Source organism: Equus quagga, chromosome 4, assembly GCF_021613505.1.
Source record: "Equus quagga isolate Etosha38 chromosome 4, UCLA_HA_Equagga_1.0, whole genome shotgun sequence".
Taxonomy (NCBI): domain Eukaryota; kingdom Metazoa; phylum Chordata; class Mammalia; order Perissodactyla; family Equidae; genus Equus; species Equus quagga.
In genome coordinates, this window is record NC_060270.1 from 24,883,880 (window position 1) to 24,897,696 (window position 13,817).

A 13,817-nucleotide genomic window follows, 5' to 3' on the forward strand; every position below is an offset into this window, starting at 1 on the left:
GAGCCTCCTGCATTGGAATTGGAGTGTCCATTAGCCAGAAGTGGCCTCCAGGGCTCAGCTCACCCAGAGCTCAGGAAGCCTCATTACCCAGCACCCCTTCTCTGGTACCTTGGATCCCGTGCACCTGCTGGACCAGTACTTTCGTGTGGGGGTGTTTCACACCTCTGTCTCCCTCAGGCCTGCACCCTGGCGCGGCGGAACGCGGAGGTGTTTCTCAAGTACATCCACAGGAACAACGTCAGCATGCCCAGTGCAGCCAGCCACACCCGAGGACCTGAGCAGCAAGTGAAAGGTCAGTGCGAGACCTGCCGGCCACCACCTGCTTCAGCAGCACCGACCAGAGGCTGTGTGTCTGGTCTTCAAGCAATCTCAGATTTCCTGTGTCTTCTCCTTGGATAAGAAAAAGTTTGATGTGGGATGGAATGGGCAGTGGTGACGCATGATTTTTTAACCTGCGTCAAGATTTGCAATGGAAAAATGAGGATAAAATTTCCCCAAACTTTCCCATTTATCTTGGAGTCTAGGGCAGCACTGTCTAATAGAATCTTCTAAAGTAACAGAAATGGTTTAGATCTACACCGTGCAGTATAGTAGCCACTAGGCACATGTGGCTCTTGAGCACCTGAAATGTGGCTAGTGAAACTGAGAAACTAAATTTTTACTTCTATTTATATTACTGAAATTGAATGTAAGTAGCCAAATGTGGCTAACATATTGAAACTGCACAAGACTAGGGTATCTTACAGCCTGAGAATGAGACATGGACTGAGAACCATGAAACCACGTTCTAATCCTGGCTTTATTACTTATTGCTTCATACTTTGGCTTTCTTACTTAAAAGTGAAGGAGGGCATCTAATCTCTTGCTACTCAAAATGTGGTCCCCGGATCAGCAGCACTGACGTCTCTTGGGAGCTTGTAAGAAACACAGACTCTCAGGCCCCACCTTAACCTACTGAGTCAGAACCTGCATTTTGGTGAGAGCTCCCCCCATCCCACCCCAACCAGGTGATTTGTGTGTACGTAAAATTTAGATAAGTAGACTGGTCTAGATAATCTTTAATATCTCTCTGAATTCTATAAGACTTTAATTAGACTTAATTGTATGAAAAAATCAGTAACCTTTAGAAATTGCTTGTTAGGGACTGGCCTGGTGGCGCAGCAGTTAAGTTCATGTGCTCCGCTTTGGCAGCCTGAGGTTCACCGGTTCGGATCCCGGCATGGACCTATGCACCGCTTATCAAGCCATGCTTTGGCAGGCGTCCCACATATAAAGTAAAGGAATACTGGCACAGATGTTAGCTCAGGGCTAATCTTCCTCAGCAAAAAAGAGGAGATTGGCAGTGGATGTAAGCTCTGGGCTGATCTTCCTCAAAAAAAAAAAAAATTCCTTATTAGCTGACCACATGAAGCTTAATTTATTATCAGTGGAACCACTTACTCTGGACCATACAGAAATTAGCCTTTGAGTGGCTGAAGAATTTAACAAATGTCATCTTGACACAGCAGAGAAATATAACCCTGGAGGCAGAGGCTAGGGACAGAACCAAAACTGACTTGGTGTGAGGGGTGGAAACAGGCTTGGGGAGCTACGGAGGGGACACTGGGAGGCGCTGATCGGCTTTAGGAAAAGCCCCCTTCCTGCTCAGAGAGCTCATGAGGTGGGGAGATCAGAGGCCACTGGGAAGAATGAAGCTTAGGAATCAAAGTTCCCTACAGAGAAGAGAGAAGTCGGCTTCCCTTTTTAAATGTGCTACCCTATTTGTGATCGAGGGACCCTGTGGGTAGCTGGTATTCTGTCTCCCTCACGTTCTTGCATGTTTCAAAGCATATGTTCTGACTTCCGAATGCAGGCAGGTGGCAGCTGCCTGCTGAGAGAGCGCATGCCCCACCTACACCTCAGTGCTAGGAGTGGCAGGAACCCAGAGAGAGCAGGATAATGAGGGGGAGGGCAGTTGGTTGCCCACAGGAAAGCTTTCAAGAAGGGGGAAAAATGCAACCTGAAGTTCTCTAGGATTTTTGCCTGATCTGGGTTGATTCAGCCACCATAGAAGGAGCTGCAATGAGCAACGGTCTGACTAGGGGAGAGAGAGACTAAAGGAAACCCACATTCTCATTCATCTTTGTTCAATTGAAGCTTCCACCTGAGCAGGGACCTACACTCTCTCCTATATCCATTTCCTTTCCACCTGCCTGGACCCAAAGCCAGTGCCACTTATTTTAAGTTTTTATTGCAGGCACAATCATTGCATAACAACCAAAAAACCCAGTGGCGTACAATTGTAAGCATTTATTGTTCAAGTGACTGTGGGTTGGCCGGGGATCAGCTTTCTTGGCTGGGCTCAGCAGCGCCGTTCTGCTTCAGGCTGTGAGTCTGGTTGGCTTGGCTCCTTCACTGCAGGCTGGGTTCTTGTCTGCTCCATGTGTATTAATTCTGGGACCTCGGTTGAAGGGACAGCGGTTACCCAGGAGAACTTCTTATAGTGGTGATGGCAAGGTTGAGTGCACAAGCACGTTTCAAGCCCCTGCTTGTGTCATATCTGTTAACAACCTGTTTGCTAAAGCAAGTCATGTGGCCAAGCCCTAGGTCGGGGTTGAGGAAGAACACTTTGTCTCTTTGGGGAGAAATTAAAAGGCTACAAGATAAAGGCATAGATATCATAAAAGTGAATAATTGGGACCCTTAAAAGCTCTCAGCCTCAGGGAGGAGAGACAGATTGTGTCCTTAGAGAGCCGAACTTCTAGGGGCATTAAAAGTACACAAAATCAGCAAAACCTTCTAAGTACAAGCAGTGCAATTTGGGTTGTACCCTTTTTGTAAAGCACAGTAACTTGTGCTTTACAGCCCCTGTATCTCAGGAGACTAGATGGCTAAGGACTCAGACTTTGAAGTCAAAGATCTCCACCATTTCCTGTCTGAATGTCCCTGGGCAAGTTACCTATCATCTCTCAGCCTCGGTTTCTTCATCTGTAAAATGGAGATAATAATGGTGCATGCCTCATGGGGTATTGTGAAAATACCAGCCTGCCATATAGTGAGTGCTTAATAAATATTAATTTTTTATATCACTATTTTGTATTTTATTAGTAACATAGCAGAAAGTAGGAGGTAGATATAATACAAAAGGAATGTGATTGCTTCAAGCATAGAACATACTATTAAAACACTTAGGAAATCTATCCATGTAGCCAGCTGCTCCTGGAACAGCAGGAGAAGGAGGGAGGGACATGACATGGACCAACACCTGCCACGGCCCACTGTGGTGCTGCGTGCCTCCTGCGTATCCTCGCACTTACCATCATTAGAAGTAATGCCAGAACAACTTTCAGCTTTTCTTATGATCAGAGCCAAACAGCCTGGAAGTTTGGGCCTAGAGACAGGATTCCAACACAGCGTCCCTAGGCCCACGATTTAGAAGTTTTAAAATTGAGGGTCTGCTGTGAAGGTGCTGTGCACAGCCTCTTGTACGGGGCAGAGAGCGTGGCACGTGACACAGGTTATCCATGCAATTACACCAGTCCTCATGCCACTGTTCCTCTCCTGGAACTCCTCAGGGATAGCTGGGATTCCCATCAAGTCCGTTCACTCTTCCACTGAGTTATTTATTTTAGGGACTGACACTTCCTAAGGTCTCTCACCGTCAGGGACTAAGAAAATCAGGATCGCTTTTAAGTCCCCCTGGGAGCATACTCTTCCTCCCTTAATTCATGGAGGCTCATCAACAGGCTGTCACCCCAGGCTCCCCAATCTTGCTCCCCTCTTGGAAATTCTCTCTGGACCAAGTTTTTGCTCCCTTGCCTCTGATGCCTGGATTAGTCCTATGGGGAGGCTGGAAGGTCATGCTTATCTGGCACCTGGGATGCTGGGCGGAAGCAGCTGGTCACATTTGTTCAGGGCCTTCCATTGACCAGTACTCATCTCCTCTGCCCTGCAGCCATCTTAAGTGAGCTCTTACAGAGGGAGAATCGCGTCCTGCACTTCTGGACCTTGAAGAAGCGGCGGTTAGACCAGTGCCAGCAATACGTGGTGTTTGAGCGGAGCGCTAAGCAGGTGTGTTCAGAGCTTTCCTGGCTTTGCCTTGGTTCTGGGGACTACACAGGAGCCCAGATGACTAGGACTTTCAAGCATCCAGAAGAGGGTCATAGCAGCAGACAGATCAGAGATGGGAGGTGGGATGAAGAGAGAAAGGAGAACAGGCTGTCACTTGCCAGACCTTCAGCCTTTACCAAGCTCTCTGTTCAGAGTTTGGTACCAGGAGTTGGGAGGAGATGCTGGGTGCAGATTGCCCCTATATCATGGATGATACTGGGCCTGGGATGGGAGAGTCCCCAGTCTAATGGACAAGACACTCTCTTTGCTGGTGGGATGTTCCAAGTCTAACGGGGGAGGGCTCATTCATAAAATCAACTTCCAAGTACATACTGATCAAATTGTGCCAGCATTTCCTGGGTCCATCACACTGTCCCAAACCACAAACCTTCATTGTAGCGTGGCATGTCTTCCTACTGACATCTGGCTTTTGGGGCACTGGATGGGTTCTTTCCTCCCATAGGCACTGGACTGGATCCAAGAAACAGGTGAATATTACCTCTCAACACATACCTCCACCGGAGAGACCACAGAGGAGACTCAGGAACTGCTGAAAGAATATGGGGAATTCAGGGTGCCTGCCAAGGTAGGAAGCATCCTGGAGCCCTCCCTAAATCCATGCAGCACTCCCCACTCTGGCCAGGTTCACACTGCAGAAGGGAGAGCAGCGTCTGTTCGCAGAAATGCTTGACCACAGTGGCAAGGGGGAAGCACAGGTAGGATGGTTTCCTTTGAAACCTGAATACCCAAGGAATTACAGGTGCTGGGTAGACCATCTGTATACAGGAAGTTGGCTCCTATACACTGGGCTTCCAAATACTGTCTTCATGCTCCAGGTTCTGGAATCTGCAGTATTCTTCCAAGCCAAATAAACGTATTCATGTGAAATACACATGGCATATGTGAACATCTGCACCTAGCCACATATTCTTGAAATTTGAATGGCTTGGGAGCCCACCTCATGGGAAGGCCAATGGCTGTGGGTGGGTTCAAGAAGCAGGTGAGTTTATTTCCTGAGCTGACTGCTTCCATCTGGCCTCAGACCCACAAATGAGCCAGGCTAGGGTCTCTGGGGAGCAAAACGTGCACTGTTGCACATACCACACACCCTCACACCCCTGTTTACACTGCGACAGAGAGTGCTATAAGAGGAGGAAATCTCATTTTCATCTGTTTTCACAGCCAGGATTTGATTTGAAGACCCTTGGGTTTGAATGAAAGTCCAGTCTGTCTCAGCTCCCTCTTTGTAGCGTCCTTGTCCCTCACACTGGGCTTCCTGCCCTGGCGGAGCCTGTCTTGGCATCACTTCCATACATAGCAGATGCTCTTCCCAGGGTGAGAGCTGCTTTGTGGGAGTCAAGGGAGGAACATGTTAATGCCCATCCTACCCAGAGATCCCTCTGGCACTGCAGCAAATGTTCCTCTAGTTTGCTGTGACAAAATTAGGCTCTTAGCCTCATTCCGGAGCTGATATTTCAGACGTGGTTATCTACTTTATGATTCCTACGCTGTGAACTCTTGATAGTGGGGAGGTCTCCTCTGCATCCTTGGAGCTTTTGGGTGTGAGAATCTGTGAGTTCAGATAAGAGAGTCATTTCAATACCAGCTAGAGCAAACAGCACTAGGGAGGTGGCAGAGGCACAGAACCCTTTTCAAATCCAAATGAAAATGGCTTTGAATTACCCACTTTATGTCTATCTGGCCCTCTCCAAATAGTGTCAATAATGAACCATTAACAGGCTGAGGAGTATCAGATCCCCTGGTGTTCCTATCCACAGAGGATGGATCATAGCAGATACCCAGAACCTCTGAGGATCAGACTCTGTCCATAACTAAAGTGAAAATGTGGAGAACTATGTAGTCAATTTAATCCAACCTTCCTTTACCATCTTCCTCCTGTCTTCTTCCTTTTCTCCACTCACATTATTACCACCCTGATCTGTAGTAGCTTCCTAATTGGGTTCCATGCTTTTGGTCTTTCCTTCCCTTCAGTCTGTCTTGCTCTTCACTACCATTCTTTTTTTTTTTTTTTTCCAATTATTTTTTTGAGATCGTAACAGTTTATAACATTGTGTAATTTTGAGTGTACGTTCTTATTTATCAGTTTCTGTATAGACTGCATCGTGCTCACCACTAGTAGTCTAATTTTTATCCATCACCTTACATATGTGCCCCTGTACCCCTTCCACCCACCTCCAGCCCCCTTCCCCTCTGGTAACCATTAATCTGTTCTCTTTATCCATGTATTTGTTTATCTTCCACATCTGAGTGAAATCATGCAATATTTGTCTTTGTCTGTCTGGTTTATTATATAATACCCTCAATGTCCATCCATGTTGTTACAAATGGGACAACTTTGTCTTTTTTATGGCTGAGTAGTATTCCATTGTGTGTGTGTGTGTGTGTGTGTACCACATCTTCTCTATCCATTCATCCATAACAGGGCACTTGGGTTGCTTCCAAGTCTTGGCTATTGTGAATAATGCTGTAATGAACATAGGGATGCATAAATCTCTTTGTACTGTTGATTTCATGATCTTTGGATAGATACCCAGTAGTGGGATAGTGAATCATATGGTGTTTCTATTTTTATTTTTTTGAGAAATCTCCATACTGTTTTCCATAGTGGCTGTACTAGTTTGCATTCCCACCAGCAATGTATGAGAGTTCCCTTTTCTCCATATCCTCCCCAACATTTGTTATATTTTATCTTGTTAATTATAAGCATTCTGACAGGTGTAAGGTGATATCTCATTGTAGTTTTGATTTGCATTTCCCTAATATCAGTGATGTTGAACATCTTTTCATGTGCCTGTTGGCCGTCTGTCTATCTTCTTTGGAAAAATGTCTGTTCATCTCCTCTGCCCATGTTTTGATCAGGTTGTTTGTTTTTTTGTTGTTGAGTTGTATGAGTTCTTTATATATTTTGGAAGTTAACCCCTTGTGGGATGTATGTTTTTCAATTACTTCCTCCCAGTTGGTGAGTTGTCTTTTTCATTTTGTTCATGGTTTCCTTTGCCTTGCACAAGCTTTTTAGTCTGATGTAGTCACATTTGTTTATTTTTTCTTTTGTTTCCCTTGCCTGAGTAGACATGGTATTTGAAAAGATACTGCTAAGACCAATGTCAGAGAGCATACTGCCTATATTTTCTTCCAGGAGTTTTATGGTTTCCAGTCTTACATTCAAGTCTTTAATCCATTTTGAGTTAATTTTTATGTATGGTGCAAGATAATGGTCTGCTTTCGTTCTTTTGCATGTGGCTGTCCAGCGTTCCCAACACCATTTATTGAAGAGACTTTCCTTTCTCCTTTGTCTGTTCTTGAGTTGCCATTCATTTTTAAAACACCGCTTTGGTCGTATTACCACCTAGCTCAAAAACCTCAGTGCTTCTCCTGTGCCTCCAGGCTAATGCTCAACAGCTTCTACAGTGGCACCACCTTACCTCCCAGCTTTATCTTCAGTCATTCATTTATGCACATTTTATGCCCCAGCTAAATGGATGTATTTTCTTACCCTCTGAGAGATACATCATATACTTCCTTGTCTCTATACCTTTTCTATGCCATTTGTCTGCCTAGAATATTCTTCCCTTCCCTCTAATCTGTACTTTTTAAAAGGAGCCCACCTCTCCACCTCAGTGCCGCCTCCTCTGTGACCCTGCCTGCATGCCAGAATCTGGTCTGGCCCATCCCTGCACTGCAGCCCTGTTGTCTCTAGGACCCTAAAGGCACTGGATGTGCATCATCCTGCTCTCCAGTGATCTGTGTACACTGTTGTCTCCTGTATGAGCCAGCAAGATCCCAAAGGGCACACTTTATTCTCTTACCTGACTGTTTCGTATGCGTTGAAGGGAGGCCACAAACATTTGTGAACATAAGAAAAAAAAGAAATTTGGATAGATTAGAACAACCCCCCCCCAAATCTATATTTAATATAATTATTTTACTTTGGCTCTGTCTGTTCTCTCTCCCTCTTAGCTGTTTCTGTTAATGGGGTTTCACTCTCCCATCTATCAGGTTCTGAGTCTCAGAGCTATTTGTTATTAGAATATCCACAGGGTAACAAATCCAGCTGAGGAGCTTCTGATGAAAGGCAACAGCCTCCCGCTCCACCCCACTCCCCCTTCGCAGAGGCGTCCTTTAACCAGCCATCTTTGGTTTTAATCTTTATAACCAATAAAATGAATTTGAAATGGAAATCAACTCGACCTGAAACCACAAGGGAGTAAATATAGTGGACCTCATGATTGAACCAGGCCATAGAGTATACTGAATTATTATACTCTGCTCCAAAGAAACACATCAAGGAGAAGAAACACAGAATATCAAAAGGTGCTTTCTATATAGCAATTCACAAATGTAAGTATAAAAATAAGATAAAGAGAATTTGGGTAAGAATAAGAGGAAAACAAAATCTTCTTATTGTGATAGGCTGTAGAGAATCCAGTTAGTACAATACAAATGATATTTTCCTATTGTAGGTTTCAAAATTTATAACGGGTCAAGGTGCATGGTGATAGGAAAGCTTAATAATCTTGACTTCTAGAAGAACTCCATTTCTTCTAAAAGCAAAACCTTAAAAAATTCTGTTTTTCATTTTTTAGAATTCAGTGGTTTTTAGTATATTCACAAGATTGTGCAACTATTGCCACTATCTAGTTCCAGACCATTTTTATCACCCCAAAAACAAACTCCATGCTCATTAGCAGTCGTTCCCCATTCCCACTCTCCTCAGCCCCTGGCAACCACTGATCCTTCTGTCTCTGCAGATTTGCCTGTTCTGGACATTTCATATAAATGGAATCATGGAGTCATATAATATGTGGTCTTTTGTGTCTGGCTTCTTCCACTTAGCATAATGTTTTCAAGATTCATCCATGTTGTAACATGTATCAGTACTTCATTTCTTTTCATGACTGAATACTATTCCATTCTATGGATATACCACATTTTATTTATCCATTCATCAGTTGGTGGACATTTGAGTTGTTTCCAATTTTTAGCTACTGTGAATAATGTTGCTGTGAACCTTTGTGTACGTTTTTTGGTGTGAATCTGTGTTTTCAATTCTCTTACGTATATCCCTGGGAATGGAATGGCTGGGTCAAATAGTGACTCTTTGTTTAACTTTTTGGGCAACTGCCAAATGGTTTTCCAAAGTGGCTGTACCATTTTACATTCCCACCAACAATGTATAAGAGTTTTGACTTCTCTACATCTCTCCAAGACTTGTTATCGTCTCTTTTTGCTATGGCCATTCTGGAAGGTGTGAAGTGGTATCTCATTGTGGTTTCAGTTTGCATTTCCCAATGACTAATTATATTGAGAATACACTTTTTTAAACTGTTAATTTTATCTCTGAAAGTGAAAGAAGCTATGAGATAAACTGGACTTAATTCTTCTTAACAAAAGAGAATTAAGTGATAATGCAAGGGACTGGAGCCTTAGCTGAACTAAATTATGTCTTGTGCAGAAAGAGAACACTGGGCTTGTCAGATAGGCACTTTAGACCAAGAAAAGTAGAATCTCAACAGTTGAGATAAAAGTTGGGCGTAATTCTGTTTCTGAGACTCTTAAGAGGAATATAGCTCACGTGAGATGGAAATTCTTGAAAAGTTTAGTTTTCCGCCTACAATGACAAACTCTCGCCTGTGACATGAATATGGAGATATATCTCGAGAGGATCGTTTACCCACACAGGGACCCTAATAAGTTTGTATCTACGAAGAATGTATCGATAAATACAAAGAATATCAGCAATGAAAGGCAAATTAGAAGGTTATAATGAGATTGTAAGAATAATGTCAAGAAGGCTAAATCTTAAAGACTTGTGAAATGTGCTAAAGACACCAAAAGTGCTTTTTAAAAACTATATTTAGAGGAAGGCTCATTAATTAGGGGAAGATGGTATGATATTAACTGATCAAAGTAAAGAAGGAAGAGAAAGAAAGAAAAAAAGAACTGAACCCTTCTTTTTTACCTGTGTCTTTTCCAGCAGATAACATAGAATTCAAAAAGGAAAGGGCAAAACATACATTAGGGGACGCATGAAGCCCAAGATGAGTGAGCTGTCAGTTCCAAATTTCCACGCCCAGATGAATTCTGTTCCCCAAAGGCTCCCTTTTGTCCACAGGATCATGTCCGTACTTCTGAACCTAACATTCAAGACCCTCTACAGTCTGACCCCCACTTTATCAGTCCATATAAGTTACTCTGTTTTGGTGGTAAGATTTGAGTTTCAAACTGGCTCAAGTTATAAAGAGGAGAAGACATTGTATGGCTATAGGTGGAAGTAAAGAAGATAGAGGCTATATGGCTGGACCTCCCAGGAGCCCAGGAAAAGCCAAATGACTCAGCCTTATTGGAAAAACAAGAAATGTGGCATCGTGTCAGCTCTAGAGATGAAAATTGGGATGTCACCTGAGACCAAGGGCAGTTCCAGCAGCCACATTATCTAATCATCTCATCGCGGGGGATCAGGGATACATTAGCTCCATTCGGCTTCCGCTCTCTTCTCCCTGCTGTCTGTCTTTCCACGTCTGCTCTGCACCCAACAGCCCAGGTCCTTGTCTCTGCAGTTCAAATCCCCAGAAAAACCACCTCCATCAGTTTAGCAGATTGCCACTGTCCCTCTTTCGACACAGCTTTTAGGCCAGGACACCTCAGAAATCACTGGCTGCATATTGATGGGCTGCCCTTGTGGGACAAGTTTTTACCTCCGATCTCATCAGCTGTGGCCAGGCATGTGACAGGTTGCATGGTGCTGCCATAGTCCCTTTGTATAAGAAAGCATTTCAGACTGCTCTCAGCAGGGGCCATGGACATGGTTGGTATCCAGTTTATGAGCCAAACTTATCATCTAATTCTTTTCACTATAAACCCTCAACTCTTTCTTGTCTGGCTTTACTTACCTCCAAACACAAGATTTACTCACTCACTCATTTATTCAACATTTATAGTATGCTTACCATTTTCTAGACATTGGCGATACAAATGAATAGATATAACACGTTTCTTAGGAGTTCATGGTCTAATGAAGGAGACACATAAATAAATCAATGTGATACATGCTGAAGTAGTGGCATTTCTTCTGTTTTCAGGGGAAAAAAACCCCACCTCTAAATAAGATAGAGGTCCTTAGGATACCAGGTATCTTTTCTCAACCCATTCCCAGTTGCCTTTTCGTGGCTAAGGAGATGTTTCTCCTGTCCTCACCTCACACCCACCTTCTTTCCTTCACATCAAAGCTGGTCTGGGCCCATGTCTCCCAGCCCTGGGTACCAGCCCACTGCCCTACAGTAGGAGAGGCTCAGGAGTGGTGAGTTGCTGGAGGCTGGAGCCTAAGTCTCTCTGGCCGTGTGGTGGGCCACATCCTCTCTGCTTGCCTCTCTAGCTGGAAGCTGTCCCTCTCTGGCATTTCTTACCAGGGTCAATCTCTTGGGAGGGGCTGTAGATGAGCCTCCAAAGGCAAGGGAGGGTACAGATGGTGGAATAAAGAAAGAAAGGCTCTTCTGTCTTTTCTGCTGTTTCTCCAGTTATTTTCTGTCTCAGTTTCCCTCAGTTATCTAGAATGGTCCAAACCTTGGACCTGCTTTCTTCCAGTCCAAAAGATAATTTTACTTCTTAGAATATTATTTAAATATTCTTCCCTTTCTCTTAAAATCTATCGAGCTTCCCGCATAAATTTTAGTTTCAAAACCCAAACTTAAGATAAAAGATGAGCAAGTGTTTACTTGTTTGAACATTCCTCCCGTTTCCATATCTTACCCAGCGTTAAGTGTCACCCCGCTTTCGTGCCCATGCCAGCCCACCTTCATTTTTTCCTGTTTTAAAATTCCTGCAGTGTTAACTATACATACTTCTCATTTTGGCATTCAATTACATAATACCCCGAGTTATTTAACCACTCTGTGTGAAAATCTTGTTCCTTTTAGAGATTATAGACTGTTTCAAGGAAATGAGTATCTTTTTTGTTCTTTTGTGTACCCCTCAAGCCCATCCCCACAGCACTCTGCCCAATGGTGTGGACTGAGCAGGTGTTGAACAAACTCTTCCTAGAAATGAAATTAACCCAACACACATCAGAGCTCCACCTTACTCAGCCCTGTTTTGGATGTTAGCTTCGTTAACTCTTTTCTCTCTCTCTCTCATGGAAACTAAAGACAAGATCCTGGTGGTGAAAGGGTCCGAGTTTACTCTTAAATCTGCTAGTTGGATTTCTGTAGACCCTGGCATGTGCCAAACTGTTTAGAAAGCCTAGTTCAGGCTGGTACAGTGAAGGGAGGAAACTAGGAACTAAGGACCAGAGGCAAACAGGCTCTGTCACTTACAGGCGGTATGAACTTGGACAAGCCCTAAGCCTCAGTTTTTCTCATCTGTGGTCCAAAGAGACCCACACCACCTCCCTCTACCTACCTCCTAGGGATGCTATAAGACTCAAATGAGTCTCAGATGTGACATTAACATACTCTTTAAACTGATGAAGTGCTATATTAATGTAAGAGATTTACATCCATAATCATAATGGCTAACATTTATTGCTTCCTGAGTTCTTACTGTGAGCGCTGTGTTCCAGGCACTGTTCTAAGTCTTCCACATTCTCAACTCATGCAGTGCTCACAATGACCCCACAGCAGAGGTACTATCACGATCCCTATTTTGCAGATGAAGGAACTGAGGCACAGAGGGATTAAGTAATGTGTTCAAGACCTCCCAGCTAGTAGGTGACAGAGCTGGGATATAAACCCAGGCAGTCTGGCTATGAGGTATCCATGGCTGCTGTGAAGAAGAAAGGGGAATGGGGGTGAAGGGCCGTGAGAGTAAATGTAATCCAGTAACTTAAGACTCTCTTTTGGGACAGCAAACCAAGGAGAAGGTGAAACTCCTGATTCAGCTGGCCGATAGCTTTGTGGAAAAAGGCCACATTCATGCCACAGAGATCAGGAAATGGGTGACCACGGTGGACAAGCATTACAGAGACTTCTCCCTGAGGATGGGAAAATATCGGTATTCCCTAGAGAAAGCCCTAGGAGTCAACACAGAGGTAGGTATGGGGGTCGCCAAGCTGGGACATCCCCCTTTCTCATTTTCATCAGCACGACTGCTCTCATCACCATGGAAGGAAGCAGCGTTTCCAGAGCAGCCATTCTGAGCTGTTGACCCCTTGAGCACTTGCCTTGTATGGTTTTCTAGTGGAGGAGATGGACCTTGCTGAGCCACTGGCCTCCAGCACCCGTGATTAGTCCTATAAGTATGGCAGAATTGGCTGGCCAGAGGTGGGGCCTATGGCTACAGAACAGAGTTTCTCTATGTGTAGACTTAACTGTTGACTTGGAGGATTAAACCCTTTCTCTTGGCTTCATCAATACCATCTTCCACCCAATTATGTTAATTAGCAAATGATTAGAGTCCCCAGTAGATATAATAGGGCTCTTTCAAGAGTAAGGGGTGCAATTTGTGCAAAGGCTATTTGACATTTCAGCTGAAAAGAGGAACTATTTGCCATGAAGCAAAGGAAGACTGACTTTTAATCTCTTCTTTGTAATAGGGGTCAGTAACCTATAAATTAAGAGCTAAATACAGGCTGGCAATTTAATCCTAGGATCTCTAATTCTTAAATCTTTAAATAGGCTCGTACTCTGAAGCAGAGCAGACTGAAGAGTGAAGTGATCAAACCACTAAAATTGAGGGAATTAATGTCTCCCCCAGGCTTTAACCTGTGAGGTTTT

At 44.0% G+C, this 13,817-nt stretch overlaps 1 protein-coding gene across 14 annotated transcripts in view; it reads left to right on the forward strand.

Annotated features, from left to right (window-relative positions):
* The window catches only part of KALRN (kalirin RhoGEF kinase), a 637,395-nt gene that overhangs the window by 375,117 nt on the left and 248,461 nt on the right, over positions 1-13,817 (forward strand). For all 14 annotated transcript variants that reach the window (XM_046658061.1, XM_046658067.1, XM_046658063.1 and 11 more), the window contains 4 exons: positions 178-292; positions 3,935-4,050; positions 4,553-4,675; positions 12,950-13,132. In XM_046658061.1, the coding sequence (XP_046514017.1) occupies positions 178-292; positions 3,935-4,050; positions 4,553-4,675; positions 12,950-13,132 (537 nt within the window). The remainder of the gene's footprint in view (positions 1-177; positions 293-3,934; positions 4,051-4,552; positions 4,676-12,949; positions 13,133-13,817) is intronic.